General features: G+C 41.8%; 1 protein-coding gene across 12 annotated transcripts in view; it reads left to right on the top strand.

The window, feature by feature from the left end:
• Positions 1-27851, top strand: part of LOC133477886 (voltage-dependent calcium channel subunit alpha-2/delta-1) — a 90422-nt gene that overhangs the window by 31586 nt on the left and 30985 nt on the right. For all 12 annotated transcript variants that reach the window (XM_061773208.1, XM_061773206.1, XM_061773205.1 and 9 more), the window contains exons 6-18: positions 207-336; positions 9400-9531; positions 10596-10665; positions 11695-11745; positions 11939-12038; positions 21297-21455; positions 22859-22963; positions 24276-24354; positions 24423-24472; positions 24579-24668; positions 26135-26209; positions 26297-26377; positions 26488-26562. In XM_061773208.1, coding sequence (XP_061629192.1) covers positions 207-336; positions 9400-9531; positions 10596-10665; positions 11695-11745; positions 11939-12038; positions 21297-21455; positions 22859-22963; positions 24276-24354; positions 24423-24472; positions 24579-24668; positions 26135-26209; positions 26297-26377; positions 26488-26562 — 1197 coding nt within the window. The remainder of the gene's footprint in view (positions 1-206; positions 337-9399; positions 9532-10595; positions 10666-11694; positions 11746-11938; positions 12039-21296; positions 21456-22858; positions 22964-24275; positions 24355-24422; positions 24473-24578; positions 24669-26134; positions 26210-26296; positions 26378-26487; positions 26563-27851) is intronic.

The following is a 27851-nucleotide window of genomic DNA, read 5'->3' as shown; positions in this document are numbered from 1 at the left end:
CTCCCTCTTTCCCTTCCCTCTTCACTCACCGTCATGTTTCTTCACATATTGTCATGCCTGTGCTGCTGTCAGTGATGCAACACCATACCTTCTACTATTCTTAAGCAAAGGTGATAAAAATAGAGAAAGCCAGGGCGATAAAGGCAAACACAACAAACATTGTCTGACTATTGTTCATGTTTTTTTTTTGTTTTTTTTTTCAAAAGCTGGATTCAAACGAGACAGAGGGTCGCAAATATCGACTCCGGCCGGACTTTAAGGAAGATCCGTCGTTTAGACGTCTCACGGACTGCAGCCACACGGCCGTGCACATCCCCACCGACATCTACGATGGCTGTGAGTGCACACGCACACCCTCATGCATGCGCTGCGGTAACCATGGATACAGCTGACACACACAAAAACTGCATTAAAAGATGGCGTTGCAGTTTGAGCCGCTGCCAAATTTGCTTTTGGCTCCAAAACAGAAGATAATAATGGTCAGTTTTAGAGAGTAATTAACAATATTATGTTTTTTTTTTTCGTTTTGTTTTGTTTTGTTTGGTGTGCTTATGTGTTACAAATGACACTAATGAACATACTCTATTCTTGAAGTATAGTACATAGCAGAATGTATCTTGTGTTCGGTCTCTTTAGATTGTGTCCCCTGATAGTATTCTGTAGTGGTTTACTTGCCTAAAGTAAAGTAAAAGTATAATGTATAAATGGGGGAGAGAAAAAAACCCAGGAGGGATTCAATTTAATCAAGGATATGAATAATTTTCCGATGAACTGTATATAACCCCTTATCATGTACCAAATATAAAAGCTGCAATTTAATCAACAATTTCTTAAAAATGGCCCCAAAAAATATCACAGTTCACTGTGTCCAAGGGAAAAAGCAAATCACATCGCATTCAATAATTGAAGACAATACAGGTAAGTGCACCAATCTTTCATACCGACACTTCATTGGTTTCACTACACTTAGGCCATTGAGTATTCTTACAGTTGAGCTATGGTGGTCGTATCTGCTGTTATGAAGACTACTATTTAAATGTTTAATAGCTCACTGGCTGCGTGAAGCCTCTGCGTCTTTCTTTTATTCTCGTTTCTTTCCACCACATAGCACTTTCTTTTTTTTTCTTTTTTTTTCTCTACCCTGTCTCTATCTCTTACACATTTGTTGGTGTAGCAGGGTTACGCAAAACACCCGTCAATAGTTTCACCAAAGTAAAACAACAAGAAAATGCAACTTTTAGCTGCAGAGACTGCAGCTTTCAATTGTATTCGTCATCATTAAATCATGGCCATGTGTAGACATCTCAAAAGAGACAGAGTATGCATGTGTTCTATATTCTCATAACATACTTCTTGGGTTATTTGAAGACTTTAAATTGACCATAGGCGTGGATTTGAGTGTGAATGCTTGTTTGTCTATATGTGCCCTGTGATTGGCTGGCAACCTCTTGCCCAAAGTCAGCTCGTGTAGGATGCGGTTACCCGAGACCCTAATGTGGACAAGCGCTATAGAAAATGGATGGATGCTTCTCTTTGTGTGTGATAGTCCTCAAGTGAAACTGTTAACTGCATGCACAAGTTCATTTACTGCTTGGCTCCTGTTTGTTTTGTACACCGGCCAAGGAATCTAAAATTTATGGCTTTGATTTGTTGGCTTTTTCTCAGTATTTTCCCTGTTGTTAGTGGATGAATTCCAGTCCTGGATTTGGTTTTAATCACTTTAAAGGCAATTAACTGCATCTAATGCTAATACCAGTATCTAATAAAATGTCTGGATGGTTTTGCGTTAAACCTAGCGTTAATCTTACATTAGCAACAGAAACATAACTCACAGAGTGCAGTTCCAATTCGATGTGTCTGTAATTGCTTTAAAATGTTCTAATAATACACAGACAACAGACAAATTATCCTGCATGACTGCTTGTGTGCCTCATTGCATGATTATGCAAAATGTTCTGAATAGATAAAAAAAAAAAGAAATGAAGTGAAGCAACAAAATTTAAACAAACAATGTAAAAATTTTATCTAATCAGGCATGCGAGTCAACATCTGAATTTAACTTTCAGCTTGAAAATATATCCGTGCCATCAGAGTTTGAATTTAAATTACTAACAGATTTTTTTTATTTTACACACACACACATTAGTCGGTATACACTATTCAGCTTCGGCAATTCAACGTAAAGTGTCAAAAACATTCAGCTATTCAGCTGCAAAATCAACATTTGGCTGCAAATTTAACATGTGGTGCCACATTCACACATTTATTAATTGGACAGGAAATAATATACATCCATCCATCCATTTTCTGTACCGGTTCTCCTCACTAGGGTCACGGGCGTGCTGGAGCCTATCCCAGCTATCTTCGGGGGAGAGGCACTCTCAGACACCCTGAACTGGTCGCCAGCTAATCGCAGGGCACATATAAACAAACAACCATTCACACCTACGGGCAAGAGTCTGCAATCAACCTATCATGCATGTTCTTGGGATGTGGGAGGAAACGGGAGTACCTGGAGAAAACCCACGCAGCCACGAGGAGAACATGCAAACTCCACACAGGCGGGACCGGGATTTGAAGCCCAGTCCTCAGAACTGTGAGGCAGATGTGCGAACCAGTCGTCCACCGTGCCGCCCAGGCAATAATAATTTAAAGTAAAATTTTACATTCCTACCCTTACAAGTGTATGAATAAGTCAATCATCCAAGGGATTGGGTTGAGTTCCGAAGGGCGTGCCACTTAAAGGGGGGACTTATTATGGAAAGTTGACTTTTTAATAGCTTGTATCTAAATAGTTGGATCTCTGAGTGTTCTGCCCACCCATCAACTGTGAAATTACACAGCCAAATAAATCTTTTGTGAGCTGCCTATTTCCGAAATTTTTTCCTGTGAGCGAGCCATTATGAAATTTTCAAGAGACAGAACCGCCCACTTAAAACAGGTTGATGGAGAAGAAGGCTAAAATAATCATTCCAGCCATTTCCCCTGTTTTATCAATTGCTCTGCTTTGGTAAAATGGCACGTAAAGGTTTGTTTATTAATGGGACCATCTGAGATTTTGAAACCGGGAAGTACGTGTCACGTCAGGTCTGTGGTGAGAACATTTGACATTTGAGTCATGTGCTTGCAGTCGTACAGCACTCAGGAGTGTCAGCAAACTTGTTGAGAGCTTCGCAGCATCGGTCAGGAAACTCATTTTTTCCCGGCGGGTGAGACCTAGTGTACGTGAGAGCGACTGCATGGCGCTGTGACTTACAGAATTCAAATTAATTAGAATCCTGTGAAATGTGACATGTCAGCATTCACACAAAGGAAGGGGACGGTGGAACGGGTTAAAATTCCGCTGTGGACCCGTCTGGCCCCAAGGTTAGACTCTTCACCTTTTTGTTGTACTTCACGCTTAGCAGGAAATAAGGAGGCACATCTCCTATGCTGTCTGTCTGTTTCTGAAAGTTCAGGGCTTGTTTGTTAGCTTGGGCTTGAACCCATCATGATTTTGTCTTTTTTTTTTTGCCGTTCCGGTGACAAATCCCTGGTTATATTCTGGGCCGGGTGCCATAATGCCACACTCTCAAAGATGCTGCGTATTGCTTGCAAGTAATGAATATCAGAGCTGCTGGAATCTATCCAGGACTGAAGGATGATCTGATGGCTCAATGAGAACAAAAGTCTGTTTACACAGTCACAGCATGGGGAGTTTTTGCAGTTTGGAGACTAAAAATCTGGGAAACTACACGATTGTAATTGCAGGAGATATTCAGAATGTTCTACAAACATGAATTTTCAAACTAGATAGATAGATAGATAGATAGATAGATAGATAGATAGATAGATAGATAGATAGATAGATAGATAGATAGATAGATAGATAGATAGATAGATAGATAGATAGATAGATAGATAGATAGATAGATAGATAGATAGATAGATAGATAGATAGATAGATAGATAGATAGATAGATTTTTCCCACTCACTTTATGGGACCTCATCCAGTGATAGTTCCATAAATCAGGTCTATGTAAGGGAGACTCCAAAATGTGAACATAGAAGTTATTTGAAGCTGACATTTTTAGTATTAGCTCATTTGACATGGGTTTCCATCAGTGTGTGTGTGCCCTGCTATTCCTTTGCTTTATTGGGACAAAAGTCACATCATGATGACCTCTTGCAGTGTGGAGACCAAAAATCAGGAACACTGGCCCATGTGACATGTGCTCCAGTGGCTGCACTTGATGGGAACAAGTCTGTTGACACAGTCATGTCATTGGGTCTTGTTGTTGTCTGGAGACCATAAATCAGGTCCCCGTAAGAAATTCCTTGTCAAATGAATGCAGGAGCAATTCTGGAGTTGTACAGATATGATTTTTTTTTTTTTTAGCAGTGGTCCGTAGGGAGCCGGCACAGTGGACGACTGGTTAATACCTTGAATGATTGACTTATTCATACACATGTAGGGCTAGGAATGTAAAATTGTACTTTCAATTATTATTCCCTGGGCGGCACGGTGGACGACTGGTTAGCACATCTCGCTCACAGTTCTGAGGACTGGGCTTCAAATCCCGGCCCCACCTGTGTGGAGTTTGCATGTTCTCCCCGTGCCTGGGTGGGTTTTCTCCAACTCCTCCAGTTTCCTCCCACATCCCAAAAAACATGTGTGGTAGGTTGATTGAGGACTCTAAATTGCCCTTAGGTGTGAATGTGTGCGCGAATGGTTCTTTGTTTATATGTGTCCTGCGATTGGCTGGCGACCGGTTCAGGGTGTACCCCGCCTCCCGCCCGACGATAGTTGGGATAGGCTCCAGCACCCCGCGACCCTAGTGAGGATAAGCGGTAAAGTAAATGGATGGATGGATGGTCCGTATGGCAAAAGTGTGTTTACACAGTTATATTGTAGGGACCTATTTTAGCACGGGGGCCAAACATTGTGACGCCATAAGGAAAAGCCATTTCATGACATTTATTTTGAAGCAGAATTTATGTATTTATTTATTTATTTTTAGCAACTATCCATAATGTCCATATATGTTTTTGTTTTGTTTTTTGCCAGCATGTGTTTTCTGATATTCATGGTTCTATGGGGACGAAAGGCTGGTCACACATTGACATTTTGGGGACCTATAATTGAAACACCCAAATATGATGGTAAGAGTTGTTCAGATTTTTTATTTTTTTTTTTCCCCCAATGGCCCATACTCTATGACAAGTGTTAACACAGTCATATCATGGGGGCCTCTTGTGTTGTGAGGATCAAAAATCCAGTACCCATAGGAGAAACCCCTTAATATAAGGGAAGAAGATGTTCTGAATTTATATACGGGGTCTTTTTCCATGTGCGTATGTGTGTAAAAATGTATTTGTTTGGCAATTCTGCATTTAGCTGACAAGAAGCGATTCTCAAGTTGTGGTGTTGGTTACTTGCGATGAAAACAGATTGTAGACATGCATCAGTCTGCATGCGAGGAACCTCTGTCCTCACATAATTTTTGTGTACCCAATGGCCACCTTTGCCACAGAACACATTGTTCTGTGCGCTCTGAAGGGAAAAGATGACATTTGTACGCCGTTGAGGCTTCAACTCGCCCAATTTGATCTTCACGCCATAAATGTTCCAGGAATAGCATTTTCTCAGCCAGATGGGAGAAATTGGATTTTCGTGGGTAAAGTGGGAGGCGGGGTTATGAAATCAACCCCACACAGGTTTGCCGCAGGCTTGGAAATACAGTAGATGACGTGCACATCACAATTGCCACATATGTATGGCTAAATGAGGGGAGCGGCAGGAGTGCGGAGTGTAGCGTAATGGCTGTTTCCATGAATAGATACTGTGAATCTTAAATAAGTTTTAACATTTTGAACTTTTCTCAAGACATGAGCCAACCACCTTTACTTCACTTGGAAAATAAGGAAACCCATGAATGTTAGAGATTTTTTTATGCCGAGTTTTTTAGCGATGGCACACACCATTCAACGTTTTCTGCCAGTGTGTGTTTTCTGGAATCCATGATTCAATGGGGACAAAAAGTTAGGTACTTATTCACATTTTGTGGACCTCTTGAGGCGTGGGCACCATAAATCAGTTCCCCATAAGGAATACACCCAAATGTAATGGCAAGAACCATTTTGAAGGTTCTCGTTTTTCCCCCAATATCCAATACGAAAACAGTCACATCTTGGGGACCTCTTGTGGTTTGGGGACCACAAACCGGGACACCCATTATATTCACGTCGGAGTGATTTTGAAGGTGGATTTTTGTTTTAATTTTTTTATTTTTTTTAGCAATGGTCCATACAATTCATACATGTTTTCAACAACTGTGTGTTTTATGGTATTCATGGTTCTACTGAAACAAAAAGTTGTTTATATGTTCATATTTCTGGGATTTGTGGACCTATTCTGAATTTTATTTTCCCCCGTAATGGCCCATATGGAAAAAATGTGTTTAAACAGTCACCACATGCAGTGTGGGGACCAAAACTCAGAGACAAATTCCTTGTGTGTTTTTGACATACTTGGCAAATAAATATGATTCTGATTCTGATTTTGATTCCATAAAGGAAATATGAGGAGGTATTCTGAAGGGGATTTTTTTTTTATATGCACTCAGAGCTATAGTGTTTGCGTTATTAACAATATGTTTATTACTCTGGTCATAGTGTGCAGTCATTTAGTCACCCATTTCATGGTATAATATTCATTTGCACTATTAATTCATCACTGGGTTCGATGCTGAATCCATGCAGTACTGTATTATCCTGACTATATGCTAAGCTATTTTGTTCTATAGCTCTATTGTAACTTGTAGCCTCACGTAATTTGAACTTTTCTCTTTATGCTCCACCTGTTATAGTGCTATTTTATCTCCCCCGCATTTAGAATTATGCACATAATGAAAGAAATGCATAATGTCCACACGCACACATGCGCACACACACACATACACACACGCACACACACACACACACACACAAACACATATAATTCAATTTAAAAACAAGGAAATAGCCACCCTTGGCAAACCAAGGCTTCATTAACTTCCGTCTCGAGAGGCGCAAATGCAAATGGAAAGTGTTTGCACATCAATGAGCCACGTCACAATCAATACAATAAATACTCATCTACTTCACCCGCGGACACTTTTGGAAATTTAAAATAGAGAAGAAAAAAAAACAATAACAATTTACCCCATGGCGGTTGTTTTTTGTGCCAAAATTAAATAAAAAGCTACAAAAATACAACACAGTAAATGTTTTTCATGGCACTCTCAGCATCATTTAATAAAAGGCCATTAAACAAATGTCATTGAATATGTAAAAATGGGATTAATAATTTAGTACACGTTTCACACTTTATTAAAGGACAATATAATTTATGAAATCACATTTTATTTCATAGATACTGCATTACCTTTTAATTGTCCTTTATATTTGTTTAATTTTGGCACTAACAAAACAGAGAACATGTTTTATTATGTCATATTTTTAACATGTCACAACATCATCAAGAAATGAACCAATGGCTATTACTTTGCTCTTATAACCAAGTGTCAAAAATGTTGAATAATGAATAATAATAAGAATAATGTGCTTTGAGGTGATGGTTGATTGATTTTGCTAAACCTGAGTCTGGTTACCCACTAAATTCTGACTATAAAGGTAATGAATTGATTAAAAATGTTGATTTTATTTGTATATTTTTTATATAGGCGGCACGGTGGCCGACTGGTTAGAGCGTCAGCCTCACAGTTCTGAGGACCGGGGTTTCAAATCCCGACCCCGCCTGTATGGAGTTTGCACGTTCTCCCCGTGCCTGCGTTGGTTTTCTCCGGGCACTCCGGTTTCCTCCCACCTCCCAAAAACATGCATTAATTGGAGACTCTCAATTGCCCGTAGGTGTGAATGTGAGTGTGAATGGTTGTTTGTTTGTATGTGCCCTGCGATTGGCTGGCAACCAGTTCAGGGTGTACCCCGCCTCCTGCCCGATGATAGCTGGGATAGGCTCCAGCACACCCGTGACCCTAATGAGGAGAAGCGGCTAGGAAAATGGAGGGATGGATGGATGTTTTTATATAGATAGAGGACAAACCCTTCTTAACTGATGACATCATTGTAATCTGTGTTTTTATTTTAATAAAATTCAAGCAATAATTTTTGTTTCACTGTTTTGTACTTAATTTCTTTCAAGCTTCTCACTGATCGAAATGAGACCCTTTTTACAGTACAATAGAATAATAACCTGTAACACTACTGAGTCACATGACACTAAGGAAGAAAAATATCCATTGGATCCAATGTGGACATTTTCACTTAGGGGTGTACTCACTTTTGTTACCAGCAGTTTTGACATTTATGTCAAATTATTTTGAGGGGACAGTAAATTTATACTTTTACGAGCTGTACACTGGCTACTTATAGCAAAGCATAATTTCTTCAGTGTTGTCTGAGATACTGTCTACAAAACTGTACACACCATCATCCATTAGTCACAGTATTAAGTACACTTGCCTGTATTTTTGTGCAGACTTTTGGGCTGCCACGTCTCGAAATGTTACCTATAACTATAATTTGACATCTTAATCAAGAAATAATAATGTGCTTTACATTTTTTTTTTTTTGTAAAACTTTACATGCATAACAATAATAATTATATATTAAAACTGAAAAGATTCACATTTGGGTTGAAGAGCTTCTACATACAGCACTATTTTATTAATCATTACAGAAAGATGAAATATATATATTTTGGTAATTACCAATGCTGTTAACTCCTTATACTGATATGTTGGTTACAGTGCCGTGTAAAGTCAAAACTAGTAAAAATGTAATATTATTATCTTTGTAAAGGCAGACTTTTTAATGCAGCTCTTGCGTTGGATCTCGAGAGGCATCCCTAATGAAGTGCTGGGTATATCTTGAACAATGCAATGTTTAACATAATCCCTACCGTCAGACAAATGAAACGCCTGTGCAAATGCAGTATAATATCCTCAGTGGAGGTAAGGAAACAAAAAATGAGGGAGAATGGAAGAAGGGGAATAAAAGAGTGTAGTGTGAGGTTGCTGATCCACTTGGGGGGCAGCCAGTGGCGTTGCCCCCCCACAATCCATCATTGTGAGTGTTACGTGGCTCTGGGCTGTCCAGGTGCTGTGTCACTGCATCCATAATGCCCGTTGCCTCCCACAACACACACTATCAATCTCACACAATCACACACACACATACAGGTTATTGGTTGTTTCAAGGTAGGCTGATTTTTGTGTGGAAATACAAATGTGCTTATCGAAACGATCCACAAGTTTGTGTTCATTTCGCACAACCTGGGAAATTCCAACGCTGTGTATTAAAAGTGTTTATTTTTGTCTTTTTTTTTTGATGACAGTGTTTGTTTCATTTGTTTTTAGCCACCATTGTACTGAACGAGCTGAACTGGACCGAGGCGCTTGAGGACGTGTTTAAGAAAAACAGGGAGGATGATCCCACGCTTCTCTGGCAGGTGTTTGGAAGCGCTACCGGTCTGGCCCGCTACTACCCAGGTAGGCAAAATAAATTGAACACTACATGTTCATGCAAGAATATTTCAAGCTTCACTCAGCAATACTATAATAAATATGTCAATACGAGTATCTCGAAACAATAACTGAAGCAGCTTTGATATATATTAATGTGCATGTGTGAACATTTGCTGGTAGGTAGGTAGGTATGTAGGTTGGTTGGTTGGCAGGTAATGTCAGATTTGGTAGGTGGGACGGTGGATTAGTTAGTAGGTAGTAGTAGGTAGGTAGGTAGGAAGGAGAGAGTTTGTAGATAGATAATTAGTTAGGTAGGCAGAGTGAACAAGCCGGGAAGTTAGAGAACAAGGTAGGCAGGTAGAGGTAGAGTATATGGAGTTACTTCTTCTTTTCTTCCATTTTCAGTATCTGTAGTTGGACTGGCCCAGTGCCCCAACATTTTTGTCTTTCTACTGCATTTATTAGCAGGCTCAATTCAACTATTTTCTCTTCTTCAGACTACAGTACACAGTATCCATTTTGGTGTATTTTGCATGTTTTTTTTTAATTAAAATGACCTTGACTCAACAGTCAGCAGTTTGCAATATGTTCGCTTCACCATGCACAAAGGCTCAACACTAAAATCCCGTACAACGCAGTCCGATACAAACCAATCATTCGACGCTTAAGCTCGGTATTTTTGTTTCTATTCATGACATCGTCCGTGTGGCCTCGCAGGAGAGGTTGATGTGCAATATTCCGTAATGATCACTGGCTTTGACTACTTTATTACTATGTGTTTTAAATACTACTTAGCATGCATGAAGAGCAGGCTCACTCTCTCATGCTTGATTTTCTTGCCCCCCTGCACTAACACCAAACTTGTGATTGTCAAAGGAATTAAATTCAGTCCGCACGTCTTGTCATGAATCATATTTCGGCTCTAGAATTCTAACGATTTGTAAGATGACATCCAGAAATCTGTCATCGCTCAGTACGTCACACAGCCTGACAATGACGAGTGTGTCGTAAATAAAAAAAGCAATTAGTGGTTTCATCTCCTCGCTGTGTGAGACAGGTGTGATCAACACACTTTTCATGTCCTGCAGCGTCTCCCTGGATGGATGCCCGGAAGACGCCCAGTAAAATTGACCTGTATGATGTACGCAGGAGACCGTGGTAAGAGATCGCACTACATCATGGCCAGCTGCTCGGAAGCCAGAAAATTGCCTGTTGGTTTGAACGTGCAGGTGACGACACGATTGCTATTTCTAGACGGGTTACACTGGAATAGCGTTGGGATGTTTACGTGATAGAAATTGCCACTCGAGCTGTCGTTACCGTTAATGCCAATGGATAGAGCCTCATTATGTTGTTGCAATACACCGGAGGGATCTGTGAGCTGAAGTGCCAGGATGAGGCAGCCATCTTGCATTCACACAATAGCAGAAAGCAAAAATAAATGGTGTGATTTCGTATTGAATTTGTATGAATTAGTTGTAGTAGTCTCAAGCATGACACATTTTTCCAAATATAACCTCGAAGCGCCACCTTGCGGTGCGATCTATTAGTTTGTCTGAGATTTTGAAAAGGTTGACTTTTTTGGAAACATCCCAAGGTCCTGTTGATGCATTCATTCAAATTATAGAAAAGCAACCAAAATGTAATTAATTACTGTATATTACTTTTAGACAGTAATTGGAATAGCTACACTTACTATTGCATTTTCAATGGTATAACTGATTGTCAACTATATTTCCAAAGTAATCTTCACAGCACTTTCTATACTGAAGCAGAAGGAGTCGATAAAGGCTATAACACCAGCCGAGAGCTTTTAAATAATTTCGAAGCTGTGGATCTCCAGCCGTGAAAAGATGGAGAAGCGGCTGAAAGTGAGGGGAAAAAAACAAAACACAAAAAAAAAAAAAAAAAAAAAAACTCCAGAGAAGAATAAGTTCAGTGAAAGTGAAGTGAATAAAAATGTGGCAATTACGGAAAAACTTAATTTTATTATATTATAACTATATAGTACAATACTGCACAGTGCTATTAATCTTAAAAATGGTAGCTAGAACAGTTCATAACATTTCCATTCATTTCAATGGAGAACGATAATTTGCGATTTGAGTGATTTGTGTCACTATAATGGTGACGGAACAAAATACATTTGTAAGTACCGCAGTGCTTATTGGTTAAGTGTGTGTGCAGGTACATCCAAGGAGCCGCCTCACCCAAAGACATGCTCATCCTGGTGGACGCGTGAGTTTACTTCCTAATGGCAATGATCTGCTCCCTTATAATTTACTCTGATCATATTTCCATTAGCCCCCTCCCCCCAACACACGCACACACCCCCACCCCGAAAAGGAAACCAGTCCCCTTACAGCCTCCCGTCCGTCTTATCTGACAACCACAAGTGCAGCAGACTGATGTTGTCATCTGGCTTTCGCAGGAGCGGCAGTGTTTCTGGCCTGACGCTCAAACTGATCCGGACGTCCGTCAGCGAGATGCTGGAGACGCTGTCCGATGACGACTACGTCAATGTGGTTTATGTGAGTGTTGTTTAAAACGCCACCATTTAAGTAATCACGGCGACAATTTGTGCCATTCACTTTTTATTTTTATTTTTGAGACATTTTGTTGAATGAAAAGGTCAAATTTGAGGATATTCATTTTTAAAACATTTTAGAATTGCCTTCCTAGCGCTACTGAATTGATAACTTCTCTTAGAAGTCTACACTCTGCTGTATAAACTAATTCATTAATAAATTGTTAAATTAACCAGAGTATGATTCATATATGATAAGCAGATTTAATGCTGTACTTTAGGGTCAAATTGCTATTAATTTGTAATATTCATATTTGTCCAAAAGATGGAAATATTTTTTCCCATACAAAGAATGCAGCAAAGTAATACCGTTTGCTGTTTTGATATTAAATGTGATATAGATTTCACACTAAACCTTTTTTGGGGAAAATTAATATCATATTTTTAGAGGAAGGTTTTTATCCACCAACTGTTTGCCATTCAAAGCATCCTGCCAAATTTCACACCCCGTTAGTATGTTCTGCAAGGGCCTTGCTCCTAAAATGATTACTATAAAAGGGGGTAAAAGCATCCATCCATCCATCCATTCTCTACCGCTTATCCGGGTCGGGTCGCGGGGGCAGTAGCTTCAGCAGGGACGCCCAGACTACCCTCTCCCCAGCCACTTCATCCAGCTCTTCCGGGGGGATCCCGAGGCGTTCCCAGGCCAGCCGAAGGATGTAGTCTCTCCAGCGCGTCCTGGGTCGTCCCCGGGGTCTCCTCCTGGTGGGACATGCCCGGAACACCTCACCAGGGAGGCGTCCGGGAGGCATCCGAATCAGATGCCCCAGCCACCTCATCTGGCTCCTCTCAATGCGGAGGAGTAGCGGCTCTACTCTGAGATCCTCCCGGATGACCGAGCTTCTCACCCTATCTCTAAGGGAGAGCCCGGACACCCTGCGGAGGAAACTCATTTCGGCCGCTTGTATCCGGGATCTTGTTCTTTCGGTCACGACCCACAGCTCATGACCATAGGTGAGGGTAGGAACGAAGATCGACCGGTAAATTGAGAGCTTCGCCTTTCAGCTTAGCTCTTTCTTTACCACAACGGACCGATACAAAGTCCGCATCACTGCAGACGCTGCACCGATCCGCCTGTCGATCTCCCGTTCCATTCTTCCCGCACTCGTGAACAAGACCCCAAGATACTTGAATTCCTCCACTTGGGGCAGGATCTCATCCCCGACCTGGAGATGGCATGCCACCCTTTCCCGACTGAGGACCATGGTCTCAGATTTGGAGGTGCTGATTCTCATCCCAGCCGCTTCACACTCGGCTGCGAACTGCTCCAATGAGAGTTGGAGGTCACGGCTTGATGAAGCCAACAGAACCACATCATCTGCAAAAAGCAGAGATGCAATACTGAGGCCACCAAACCGGACCCCCTCTACGCCTCGGCTGCGCCTAGAAATTCTGTCCATAAAAGTTATGAACAGAATCGGCGACAAAGGGCAGCCTTGGCGGAGTCCAACCCTCACCGGGAACGAGTCTGACTTACTGCCGGATATGCGGACCAAACTCTGACTCCGGTCGTACAGGGACCGAACAGCCCGTATCAGGGGGTTCGGTACCCCATACTCCCGAAGCACTCTCCACAGGACTCCCCGAGGGACACGGTCGAACGCCTTCTCCAAGTCCACAAAACACATGTAGACTGGTTGGGCGAACTCCCATGCACCCTCGAGGACCCTGCCGAGGGTGTAGAGCTGGTCCACTGTTCCACGGCCAGGACGAAAACCACACTGCTCCTCCTGAATCTGAGATTCGACTTCCCGACGGACCCTCCTCTCCAGCACCCCTGAATAGACCTTACCAGGGAGGCTGAGCAGTGTGATCCCCCTGTAGTTGGAACACACCCTCCGGTCCCCCTTCTTAAAAAGGGGGACCACCACCCCAGTCTGCCAATCCAGAGGCACTGTCCCCGATGTCCACGCGATGTTGCAGAGGCGTGTCAACCAGGACAGCCCCACAACATCCAGAGCCTTTAGGAACTCCGGGCGAATCTCATCCACCCCCGGGGCCCTGCCACCGAGGAGCTTTTTAACTACCTCGGTGACCTCAAACCCAGAGATAGGAGAGCCCGCCTCAGAGAACCCACACTCTGCTTCCCCATGGGAAGGCGTGTCGGTGGAATTGAGGAGGTCTTCGAAGTATTCTCCCCACCGACTCACAACGTCCCGAGTCGAGGTCAGCAGCGCCCCATCCCCACTATACACAGTGTTGGTGGTGCACTGCTTTCCTCTCCTGAGACGTCGGATGGTGGACCAGAATTTCCTCGAAGCCGTCTTTCTCCATGGCCTCACCGAACTCCTCCCATGCCCGGGTTTTTGCTTCAGCGACCACCAGAGCTGCATTCCGCTTGGCCAGCCGGTACCCATCAGCTGCCTCAGGAGTCCCACAGGCCAAAAAGGCCCGATAGGACTCCTTCTTCAGCTTGACGGCAACCCTCAACGTTGGTGTCCACCAACGGGTTCGGGGATTGCCGCCACGACAGGCACCGACCACCTTACGGCCACAGCTCCGGTCGGCCGCCTCAGCAATGGAGGCGCGGAACATGGTCCACTCGGACTCGATGTCCCCCGCCTCCCCCGGAACATGAGCAAAGTTCTGTCGGAGGTGGGAGTTGAAACTCCTTCTGACAGGGGATTCTGCCAGACGTTCCCAGCAGACCCTCACAATACGTTTGGGCCTGCCACGTCGGACCGGCATCTTCCCCCACCATCGGAGCCAACTCACCACCAGGTGGTGATCAGTTGACAGCTCCGCCCCTCTCTTCACCCGAGTGTCCAAGACATGCGGCCGCAAGTCCGATGACACGACCACAAAGTCAATCATCGAACTGCGACCTAGGGTGTCCTGGTGCCAAGTGCACGTGTGGACACCCTTATGCTTGAACATGGTGTTCGTTATGGACAATCCGTGACGAGCACAGAAGTCCAATAACAGAACACCGCTTGGGTTCTGATCGGGGGGGCCGTTCCTCCCAATCGCGCCCTTCCAGGTCTCACTGTCATTGCCCACGTGAGCATTGAAGTCCCCCAACAGAACAATGGAGTCCCCAGCGGGAGCGCTCTCCAGCACCCCCTCCAAGGACTCCAAAAAGGGTGGGTACTCTGAACTGCTGTTTGGTGCATAGGCACAAACAACAGTCAGGACCCGTCCCCCCACCCGAAGGCGGAGGGAGGCTACCCTCTCGTCCACCGGGGTGAACCCCAACGTACAGGCGCCGAGCCGGGGGGCAATAAGTATACCCACACCTGCTCGGCGCCTCTCACCATGGGCAACTCCAGAGTGGAAGAGAGTCCAACCCCTCAGAGCCCCAGGTGTGTGTGGAGGCGAGTCCGACTATATCGGGTCGGAACTTCTCGACCTCACACACCAGCTCGGGCTCCTTCCCTGCCAGAGAGGTGACATTCCACGTCCCTAGAGCCAGCTTCTGTAGCCGGGGATCGGATCGCCAAGGTCCCCGCCTTCGGCCACCGCCCAGCTCACACTGCACCCGACCCCTATGGCCCCTCCCACAGGTGGTGAGCCCATGGGAAGGGGGACCCACGTTACCCTTTCGGGCTGTGCCCGGCCGGGCCCCATGGGTGCAGGCCCGGCCACCAGGCGCTCGCCTTCGAGCCCCACCACCAGGCCTGGCTCCAGTGGGGGGCCCCGGTGGCCCGCGTCCGGGCAAGGGAAAACGAAGTCCATTGTTTGTCGTCATCATTAGGGGTCTTTGAGCCGTGCTTTGTCTGGTCCCTCACCTAGGACCTGTTTGTCATGGGTGTCATGGGGGTAAAAGCAATTCAATGTAATTCATATTTAAATTTCAGCCTGGATAAGTTTTAGAATAGTAAGAACACTGACTAATTTAAAGAGGTAACAAAATTAATATATCATATGTTTAAAGCAGTTTTTGGGACACCTACATTTTTCTCAAGGGTCTTACTGGCTTTCAAGTTGTGTAACTTACATATTCATCCCTCATTTGTCACTTTTTTTTTTTTTTGCCATTCAAAGCATGCAGAAAAATGTCACAACTTTTATTGTTTTCAGCAAAGATTTGTTTGCTACTGAAATTACTACTAATTTAGTTTCAATAGATAGTGTTGGAAGATATTCCTAAAGGATGTTTTTTGGTGACGACAATTTTCTCAAGGGTCTTAAGGGTTCTTAAGGGTTAAGCACATACGCAGACAACGACACTCCACACTACAATTGCTTTGTCCCACACGCACACACGCGCACACGCAAGCGGTTCACAGAGATGGATGACACGAAATGAAGTATAGATTTCTGCCACGTCTGGCCACCTTCAAGCAGGCCTTTAATGAAATGCCTGCTGCTCCATTTGCTGAACTGGATGAAACTTTGCACTCTCTTCGCCACCCCTCCTTTTTATATACCGCATGCACAACAAAAGTAATGCAACATCTAGCCAACTTAATATGGAAACAAAATAAGGAGTCGCCCCGCCACCCTTGTGTTCGACTCAAATAATTAAACCTCAATCAGGAAAAATTCAATGATCATCTCTATTAGTTTACGCCATTCATCTCTTTGTATCAATGAACAATGCATGTGTGTACCTTTACCATGTACAATACCGCAGTTTTTACTTTTTCATCTTTCTCCTTCGCTCCCTTCATTTGTCATTCTTTCATCGACCAATCACTCCCACGACTCACCGCACTTTCAATCCTCGAAATCTTCCAGGCTTGCCAATAAGCGTCCAATGAGCCAATCAGGAGGCTGAGTGGTGTGTCGGTAGTGCCGTGCTCTCGTGGATGAGATGTTTGTTGCGACGGAGCGGATTGGAGCTGTGTAATCACTCTGGAAACTTTAGTTTTTTCTTGAAATGAATGTTGTGTTTCTCAGAAGATCAGTCCTTTGTGTTTCTGAGAATAGGGCAGAGAAGAGACATTAATGTGAAAAAAGCGGTGGTTGCTTCATGCATTTAGGATATTGACCGCATTTATGGTGTATATTAACCATACAAGCGCCATCTGAGCTTGCCACCAGATGTCTGGTTTGCATTTGGGTAACAACAAACCGAACAATTCTGGAAAAAAAGAAGCTTCAAGCTGTTTAATGCCTTTCCCAAGTTCAAGTTTACTGTCAAACTAAATATAAAATAAAGAAAATTTCAGGTTGTGTATTTAACCGAACCACATTATTTTATCTGACGAAAGTCTGCTAGCTCAATGCTAACACAATGCAAAAAGCCATAGATGGGTTAACGCAGGTAGCATTGATGTTACGGTTGTTAGAGTATTATCCCTTAAAGCAACGAATATTTGAACACAAACTGTAGCAACACTTGCAGACAGACAATAAACAATAGTCCCAGTCATATAATGTATTCTTTATCCTCTGTGAAAAAGACTAATACTACTAGAGATTATGGAGTTACTTTGAGTAGTTGAGTAAAAATCGTTTTAGTTTGCATGATTTTGTGTCGCCAAGTAGTCAAGTCGCACACACCAGGAGCCGCCGCAAAACTGTTTCATTCTTTACATTCTATTTAATTACGTTATTACGATATATTTTTAAAAGCTACAGTATTATAGATTGCTATTTTCCTTTCCTGGCTGGAACTGATGAATGACATTTCCATTGATTTCTATGGGGAAACATGATTTAATTAATGATTTTATTTATTTTCTACATTGCATAAAGTTATGAGCGTGGTCACGGAACGTATTAAGCACAAGGGACCACTGTATTTGCTTTATTATTGTGGTTCACTGACTGGTCGAGTGGATAGTTCAAGGGATATGCAGTCATCATCGCCATAATTCCCTTAGTCCCGCCACCCGAATAAATCAATTAGCAAACAGCAAATGAACTGAGGTCACGCTCCTCAGAAGTCATCATTTTGTCTCGGTGTCACCCTCTCGCTCACTCGACCACCGCTAACGCTGACGCACGCCCCCTGAAGGTGTCGGAACTTGACATGCGATCATTAATCTCTAATGTTAGCGATTAATCTTTCCTCATTAACAGCAGCCAAGGGACCAAATTGGCATTTGGTCAAGGAAGACGCTCAGACACACACGTACACACACACACACACACACACTCACACTTACACGCACGTACACACTCCCTCGACAGCTGCTGTAGGTCAGAGGAACGCCTGTTGGCTACTCCTTTCCATTCTTCATCTGTGCTCATCTTTTTCCTTTCATGTGCTCTCTCTTTTCTCCTGCTTTTTATCCTGCCTGCTTACTTGGGGGCTGATTTAATACTTAGAAAAAAAAAAGAAAAAAAAGGTCTGCACGTTTTAAAACGGCCACAAAAGCTGACGTTGATCTATTGACCGTACCCATAACTGCGGTTATTGTAGCGAGGAGGAGGTGGAGGCAAAATGAGAAAGGACGGGTGATCTTCTCCACTCTGTAAACATATTTGACATGCCAGGAATATACATAATCAAGACGTATTGTCTATTCAGCATTACAATTTTGAAGCTTCGGAATGATTTTAGGGTTGACTTGGAGCCAGTCACAAGAAGGAGTCATGCCATATCATCTATGACAAAAGTCCTTTCGACTCTGCATTTTCTTGCATCTGGTTCATTTTACCACATGGTGACAATTGGTACCGGCCTCTCTCATGGCAGTTTTTCAAGGGTGCGGTCCAAATTTTTAAACGCAATGTTAAGCAGCATGGGCACAGTTTCCATGGACTCAGAGTTAAATCAAACAAAAATGGCTTTTATGCAGTTGTTGGCTTCCCCAAAATGATCAGAGCAATAGATTTATTTTTTCTGTAACTCAGTAATATGTTTGTGGTGCTCTCCCAAATTTTCCATGGTGAACACCATCAGAGCTTTTTAAATATGGCGGTCTCCACCACTTGTACACCTTGATGCCAACAGTGCGCGCAATCATTTTATCGCCTGCTATTTGGAATCTTAGTAAATCACACCCTTGGTTTGGTTGCTGTCTGTCCAGCAAAAAGCCATCTGGAGCAAGGAAGAGTTCAGGTGGCATTAAGGCCCGGAAGATTAGCCTTGGGCCTTGTGTCATCGCTAATCGCGTCTGGGAACAACTTGGGCCGTGTCACGCACAAAAATCCTGTCAAGTTGTTGTAAAAAGGCTGTTAATCTGACACGGCAGATGGTTTGTTCAGACAAGCCTTTTGGCAAAAGAGAAGATGGATCTAGCTATCAGGCTAGGTAGCTAGCAAGCTCCGCCACTATCTCCACCTCTATCCCTACCTTTATCTCCTCAAAGGGTGCAGATTGGTCCGTTTGTCTTTTGATTCAGTTCAGACCAACTCGTCTCAGTTTAAATGTTGCATTCATGAAATCTTGGTTTCAATTTCCATATTACTGTAAAAAAAAAAAAAAAAAAAACACTGGTGAAACAACAATAAAGAGCAGAGGCATGGATGGAACGGAATGTGCAAGTTATTCTGATCAAGAAGGAAGGTGCTGTCACACTTCAGTGATCACAAACATGCAATTGTTACCTGGAACAGAGCGTACAAGAATAACCTTGGCCAATGAATCACATGCTGCTTCACCAAGTGAATGACACAGATTGTCTAATCTATGGTAAATTTCAATTTTAAATTGCCTATCCATCTGTCCATATCTGAAAAGTTTTCGGACCCACAATTTCAGATTTGGTTCCTCTGTGGTACTTCAATAAAAAGTTACCTGAGACCCATTTGGGAAAGCCTCTCAGTGTAAAAAATGTGCCTATGCCTCACAAACTCACTGAAAAAAAGTCACACCCAAAACAACACAATAATTATTATTCTTAATTTATAGACAAATTTACAGGTCGTTATGCCCATTCATGGTGGTACGTGAAGAATCACTGAATTAAAAGTTCAAACTGTGCATAATGTTACAGTGGCTTTAACTTATTATTATTTTTTTTTTCAAACCCAGTTCAGTACATTTTCAAAGTACTGTTCAGTTGTATTTAACTTTAAAGTATAATACATTAGCATTTAGTCTTTCAGAATTGTTTGTTTTCAGTTTCAAGTTTGAGAAGCCGCTGATGTAGTGTCTGCTGACTGACTGCTTTTGCATTAAAATAATACAAATAAAACACACCCCTCCCTGCTGCCGACTGCAGAATCGCCATCTGCGTAAACCTGACATATCTCGTGGCATAAGGTCATTTCGTTCGGCACACCAAGACACACCCTCTCAATTTCCTCATATTCTCAATTTACACATAATTTCCTCCTCCTATTTCTCCTTTTAATAGATTATGTGAAAATAAGGCCCCGGGCCATTATGTGCACCTCTATTGTGTTTGCGTACTTCTATTTGCCGTATTATCTTGATTCGTTTTTTTTTTTTTCCCCGAGCCATTGTGATCATGGCCTTTCAGTCAAATAGAAATGTGTTTGTCTGTTATTGTCAAAGGAGTCGCCGCTTCAAGGCTGGCCATCGGACACACGCACACGCACACACACACACACACACACACACCGACGTGTGGGGTCAGACGTCATGTTGCCTCCCAGTTTGCCGATGAGTGTTTGCGGACTCACACAGAAAATCTGATGAGCTGAGAGGAGGTTTGACATTATAACGCAATGAATGCTATTCTATGGATTATTATTGTATGGCATCATTACAGCCGTCATCGTACAAGTGTGGAGAGCCGGGATTGCAACCTTTTAGAGTCCAGGAGAGAATTTTTTTCCAAGGACAGCCTCATAGTCATAAAACTAATTAAACAAAACCACCATGTGTACAGGTGGCACAGCTCTAAATTGTCCGTAGGTGTGAATGGTTGTTTGTCTATATGTGCGCTGTGATTGGCTAGCAACCCAGTTCAAAGACCTTCGGCTGTGTGATTGGAAATGAGCCCCCCCCCCAAAAAAAAAAACAAACATGACGGTGTTGCTGCATAACCTTGTTCTTATATACTGTAGCTCCGATCTTGTTGCCATGGGTAACGAGTCGTGGTGCTTCAAGGATGTGAAGCAATTAGTGGGGCTTGATGAATGTGTCTGTTTTTCCACTGGCTCATAACAGCCAAGGCCAGGTGGGAGTGAGGAGTGTGTTCATCACGCGTGTGTTTGTGTGTGCCGTGTTGTATTTCATTTGCACATATGTTGCACACGTGGTAATGTATTCCAAATTCGGCCGAGCCAAACTGGCGCATACGATTGAGCCCCACCAAGCTTTTCAGTCTAATTACGGCCGCGTGTCTTTGGGGGCCTGCGCAGTGTCATATACTAACCCGTCGGTTTTGTTTCACAGTTCAACACCATGGTGAAGAAGACGGCATGCTTCGAGCATCTGGTCCAAGCCAACGTGAGGAACAAGAAGCTACTGAAGGATGCCGTGCAGAACATCACAGCCAAGGGCATCACCAACTATACCAAGGGATTCGAATTTGCATTTGAGCAGCTTGCAGCGGTAATGTTTGACCTCCTTTCAATATTTTACTTGTGTTATTTGAATATTTTTCACTTCAATTGTTTTTTTGTTTTTTTTTCCTCTTCTGAGAGGAAGTTAAATAAATTTGTGAATTAAAAATATTAGTATATATTGCTTGCGATTGGCTGGCAACCAGTTCAGGGTTTACCCCGCCTCCTGCCCGATGATAGCTGGGATAGGCTTCAGCACGCCCGCGACCCTAGGGAGGAGAAGCGACTCAGAAAATGGATGGGTGGAGTATATATTCCTTTTGTATGTATTGCATAAAACACTTTTAATAAAATTGTATTTAATTATATTTAATTTTAATTATCATTTAACTTTATTAAATGTGTTAATTTATTTTTATACAAATAACATTAGAACATTTATGCATCCAGCCATCCATTTCCTTTACCGCTTCTCCTCACTAGGGTCGCGGGCGTGCTGTAGCCTATCCCAGCGATCTTCGGGCGGGAGGCAAGGTACACCCTGAACTGGTCGCCAGCCAATCGCAGGCAACAGAAACAAACAACCATTCGCACTCACATTCACACCTACGGGCAATTTAGAGTCTTCAATCAACTCACCTACAAAGCTTCAACAATTAGTGTCCTCAGTTCCCAAACGTTTATGAAGGTGATGTCACACAGTGGTAAACACGACCCTGTGCCAGCTTTTTTGGAACGTATTGCAGCCATAAAATTCAAAGTTAATGATTATTTGCTAAAATCAATAAGGTTTATCAGTTTGAACATTAAATATCTTGTCTTTGTAGTGTATTCAATTAAATATAGGTTGAACATGATTTGCAAATTATTGTAATCTGTTTTTATTTATGTTTAACACAACGTCCCAACTTCATTGGAATTGGGGTTGTACATTCAAAATCTAATTATATTTGTATAAGTTTCATGTAATTTATTTTGTTATTTATATTCTTAAAAATAAAATGAACCAATTATATTAGTGGGGTTTTTTTCCGCATCCAACATTTTACAATCATTTCATTTTATTTCATTTTCAAAATCTCCTGACGTTGAAATTCAGTTTTCATTTATTTATATATGTTTTTCCATCTTTACATATACTATCAATTAATGACATTTACGTCTCCATTGTTTTGTCATTTTTTTAAAAATGCAATTAATGCCATATTGTTACGTTTGCTTGAAACAGGTGGTGAATGACAGCATTGTACTAACCTCTGCTGCCATCTGCTGGATACATCTTCTAGTTCTCCGAGAACACTGTTTCCTTTTGTTAAGGCGCATCATAGGGTTTCAGCACAACATTTGACTGATTAATCAATCTAAATTAGATTAATTATCAAATATTTGATGTTAAAAATGTCATGAAAGTAGACAAAGTCCTAATAATCTTGTTTTTGTGTGTGTGAACAGACAAACATAAGCAGAGCAAACTGCAATAAGATCATCATGCTGTTTACTGATGGAGGAGAAGAACGAGCACGGGCCATCTTGGAGAAATACAATGCGGACAAAAAAGTACTTTACACACATAACATATCATCCTGGAAAGTGTTTATTGTTTGGAGTTACTTTTTCTGTCCAACCATGAAATGGACACAATATAGAAAAATGTGACAGTGTTACTAAAACCTTTTCAGTCATTGAAAGAAAAAGAGAAAAAAAGATTAACATGACTCAGCAGAAATGACAAGGTAGTTGTAAGCTGCAATTGAGCATGTCACTCTAACCCTTTGTTTATATTATCAGAAAAAGACAGGTTTACTTTTCTCAGTATACAGCTTAGTTTGTTCATGACCACTTAGCATAGCAGCTAACAGCATTGATTTGCAACCCTGTTACTGTATTTAGAGGAATACTAAAATTAGAGTAGTATTCAAATCAAATTCACCTTTTTTGCATCTCGTTGTAAAGGATTTACTCAGCATTATTATTTTAATGTTTGTTTTTTTTTTTTTTAGGTGCCTAAGTGTCTATAACGGGGTTGTGCCAAACACAGCAAATTATATGATATGACAAAAATATCTCATAAAAAGTACAATGTTGAGCTGACAGAATCAAATTATATGATAGTTTATTATCTGTTTTTTTTCTTGAAAACAAAAAATTGCTTAAAGAGCAACTAACCTAATGAAGGCATTTCTGCTGAGTCATGTTGCTCACTTTTTTTCTCAACTTCCAGATGACTAAAAAGGTTTTATGAACAGGGTTACATGTATGTTACGAGACACAACTTCAGAGCATAATTAATACTATTTAAAATATGACGTGTGAGGCATATTTTGCTTAATACACAATAAAATCTTCAGCATCTTATTCATGGACCTTAGAGAGAGAGAAAAGAGGCAGGTTAAGATCGCTTGAGTCAAAATGGAGGCCGTAATGCTGTCGAACCATGTGATTTCTCACAGACTGAGAAAGATTTTTAAATCATTTTCTAAGGTTACAATTGAATATTTCTCAAACGTAATATGATAAATGCTTTTATAATATTCAAATGTCTTTTAATTTTATCAAATTACTTACAATTTATCTGAGTGGTTTTAATTCATTTTTACACAATAGTTGTTTTAAATTTTTGAGTATTGAGTCTTTTCATAACATTTCTGAGATTAAAGTCATGAACGTCAATCATTTATACTTATTAGCATTCATAAAACCTATAATAATCTAATCAGTATAAAGTTGTGTTGTATCCCTTCTATATAGAACAATTAATTGCCTTTTATATTAACATGCAACCACAGTCAATCAATTAGATTAAAGTGATGCAAATGAAATAATTTGACTTCCTCATATGTTAACACGCAATATGTTGTCAATGTTGTAGGTGCGGATCTTCACCTTCTCCGTGGGACAGCACAACTATGATAAAGGACCCATTCAGTGGATGGCCTGCACCAATAAAGGTGGAGCACCATTTGTGTACAATATGCTGTCATACAGTATCATCCATTATTTTCTGCATCTCTTCCAGGTTACTTCTATGAGATCCCTTCCATTGGAGCCATAAGAATTAACACACAGGTTGTTGTTGTTGTTTTTTCTAAAGTTGATCCATTTATCATCCACTTCCAAGCATGACTGTTTTTTTTTGTTTTGTTTGTTTTGTTTTGTTTTTTTGTCCAATTAGGAATACCTGGATGTCTTGGGCAGGCCTATGGTTTTGGCAGACAAGCAGGCCAAACAAGTGCAGTGGACCAACGTGTACCTCGATGCACTGGTGCGACATTTTTATTGTGCACTTGAGTCTGGTCAAATTTCACCTGTGGCTACTAAAATATATTTTAAATTGACCAGTGTGAGTTAAATTAGGGATAATGGTGGTCGGGGTGGTAATCTTGCAACTGCGAACCTGCACGTGCCATAAATGTGTATACTTATTATGGTACAGTGATTGGTATCTGTTCAAGAGGGAGTTTGAAACAGTCCCAAGAACTGTTAATAATTCTATCACATTTTCACAGGTTCTCGCAGAAACATCCATATCTTGGTCTTTGAAGGATCATGGTGGAATCCGGAAATAGTGAAAGAGTAAATGCTTAAAAACTACTCATTTACTATCACCAATTATTAGTATTGAGCCACTGCTTATCCCACACCCTCTACTGCATGGCAAAACCCTAGTGCAATTTTAGTTAGCGGAGCTATAGGGTTGCGACAAGGTGAGCAGTTCCAACTAGCCCAGTGTAGGCGACTAAGAATAAAGTGAGTTCCCATAAAGACGGTAAAAGCATGTATTGTATTTTCCATTGCAGTAGTATTTTGTCAAAATTATACATTGAACTTGAAGTTTGTTGAAAGACTAAAACAAAACTTGGAACCTTCTTGAGTTGTCGTCGACTAAAACTATCTCACTTAGAAATGAATGAAATGTAACTAAAAACCAATGAGCATTTGTCCAAAACACTCAAACTAAAACTCGGATGGCTGCCCAAAACAAAACTGGCTAACGCTAATCTGTGTATCCAACAACACTGCAGCTTTGCAGCACCAAAAGGTAAGGCTTTGACCGACAGTGCAGTCTTTTGCTTGAAAACAATGGATGTTCACCCAGCCTAGCTGCCAAGTCATGGGTGAGAAATCTTGGTGTGTGAGTGCTATTATTTAAATTACCCCAACTGTTACATCACAAGGGTTGGCAAACAGACATATTTCTGCTCACATATTTACTGCAATTGTTTTTATAATTATTTTTATTTGAAACTTGATGACCGGCACGTTGGACGACTGGTTAGCACATCTGCCGCACAGTTCTGAGGACCGGGGTACAAATCCCGGCCCCGCCTGTGTGGAGTTTGCATGTTCTCCTCGTGCCTGGGTGGGTTTTCTTCGGGCACTCCGGTTTCCTCCCACATCCCAAAAACTTGCATGGTAGGTTGATTGAAGACTCTCAATTGCCTGTAGGTGTGAATGTGAGTGTGAATGGTTGTTTGTTTATCTGTGCCCTGCGATTGGCTGGCGACCAGTTCAGTGTGTACCGCGCCTCTTGCCCGAAGATAGCTGGGATAGGCTCCAACATGCCCGCGACCTGCGTGAGGATAAGCAGTACGGCAAATGCATGGATGGATGAAACTTGATGGATGGGCAGGCAGGCAGTCCAGAAACCCAACGACTGTATTTGTAAACAAGACATTCAAAAGTAAATTAGTGTTAATGTAGAGTGTGTTGTGCTTGTACCTCATTCAGGAACTCGGTTTAGTCATTACCGGGACCCTTCCCGTCTTCAATAAGACCAAAACCAAAGACGAGAGAAACGGCGAGGTACAGTGAAGTTGACACATGATCACAGATGTACATGAGGCAATGGCAGACGCCGACTGATGCATTTCCCTTATTTCTATCTTTCAGCATCAAAATCAGCTCATTCTCGGCGTAATGGGCATCGATGTGTCTCTGAACGACATCAAGAAGCTCACGCCGCGTTTCACAGTGAGTCTGACCGCGTTGTTTGGAGATAGCGTGCAAGAAGGGTTTATGTATTTATTTAATGTAAAAATGGTAACTTGCTCACTTGTCCTCTGCTATGTTCTCCACATCAGATTGGTCCAAATGGATACTACTTTGCCATCGATCCCAACGGCTATGTCCTGTTGCACCCCAATCTCCAGCCAAAGGTAGGCTTCACGGGATGACGAAGGAAATAGCAACATAGTGCACTTAGGGTTAGCCTCAGCTGGATGTCCGACTTTCGTCTAACGCTAACTAAAACCTTGCATTTATGTTTTACAACATTGTACTATTGAGGTTAGCTTTAGCCTTGTGTTTACATTTTGGAGACTAAAAATAAACACATTGTACAGTTAAACTTAGTGTTAGTTGACTATCCAACCTTAACTAGAGCTAACCTTAAACTTGTGTTTACATTTTGCAAGCCAAAATTAGCAACATGGCACGGTTAAGGTTGCGGCACGGTGAACGACTGGTTAGAGCGTCTGCCTCACAGTTCTGAGGACCGGGGTTCAATCCCCGGCCCCACCTGTGTGGAGTTTGCATGTTCTCCCCGTGCCTGCGTGGGTTTTCTCCGGGCACTCCGGTTTCCTCCCACATCCCAAAAACATGCATGGTAGGTTAATTGACAACTCTAAATTGCCCGTAGGTGTGAATGTGAGTGCGAATGTTTGTTTGTTTATATGTGCCCTGCGACTGACTGGCGACCAGTTCAGGGTGTACCCCGCCTCCTGCCCGATGATAGCTGGGATAGGCTCCAGCAGGGCCGCGACCCGAATGAGGAGAAGCGGCTCAGAAAATGGATGGATGGATGGTTAAGGTTAGTTTTTTTTTTTTTTTGCAGAATTTACAACCTATTTGCAGAAGCTAATCATAACATGCATTTGATTAAGTTTAGCGTCAGTGGAATATGCCAGCATTAGCAATAGCTAAACTTAATCTTGCATTTTCATTTTCTTTGATGATAAATACCAACAGTGTGCAGTTAAGGTTCGCTTTAGCTGAATATCAAACATATAACTGAAGCTATCTTTAACCTTATTTTTCCATTTTGTATATTAAAAAAAGCAACATGGTTGTCTATGTTTTAGGTTAGCGTTAGCTGAATATCCTACACATAGCTAAAGTGAATCTTAAATTTACATTTTGTTGACTAAAAGTATCAGCATTGCACAGTTAAAATTAACTTTAGCTGAATGTCCGTTCTTTAGAATTTATATTTTGTAGGATAAAAATAGCAACGTTGTCGAGTTTAGTTTAGCTTTGGACAACCAAATTCTCTCAAAGATTTTTAGATAGACACTTAGAAATCTGGTTATTAAATTCATTAAGATACCATAATTTCTCGTGTATAATGCACATGTTTTGATCATATGGGTAGAAGCAAAATAATGCATTGTAAAAATGCATTATACAATTTTGAGGGCAACTTTGGGGTTGCGTATTATAAATGGGT

The sequence above is a fragment of the Phyllopteryx taeniolatus genome, chromosome 5, assembly GCF_024500385.1.
Source record: "Phyllopteryx taeniolatus isolate TA_2022b chromosome 5, UOR_Ptae_1.2, whole genome shotgun sequence".
NCBI lineage: Eukaryota > Metazoa > Chordata > Actinopteri > Syngnathiformes > Syngnathidae > Phyllopteryx > Phyllopteryx taeniolatus.
The sequence above is the reverse complement of the archived record's forward strand: the minus strand, read 5'-3'. Positions and strand labels throughout refer to the sequence as shown.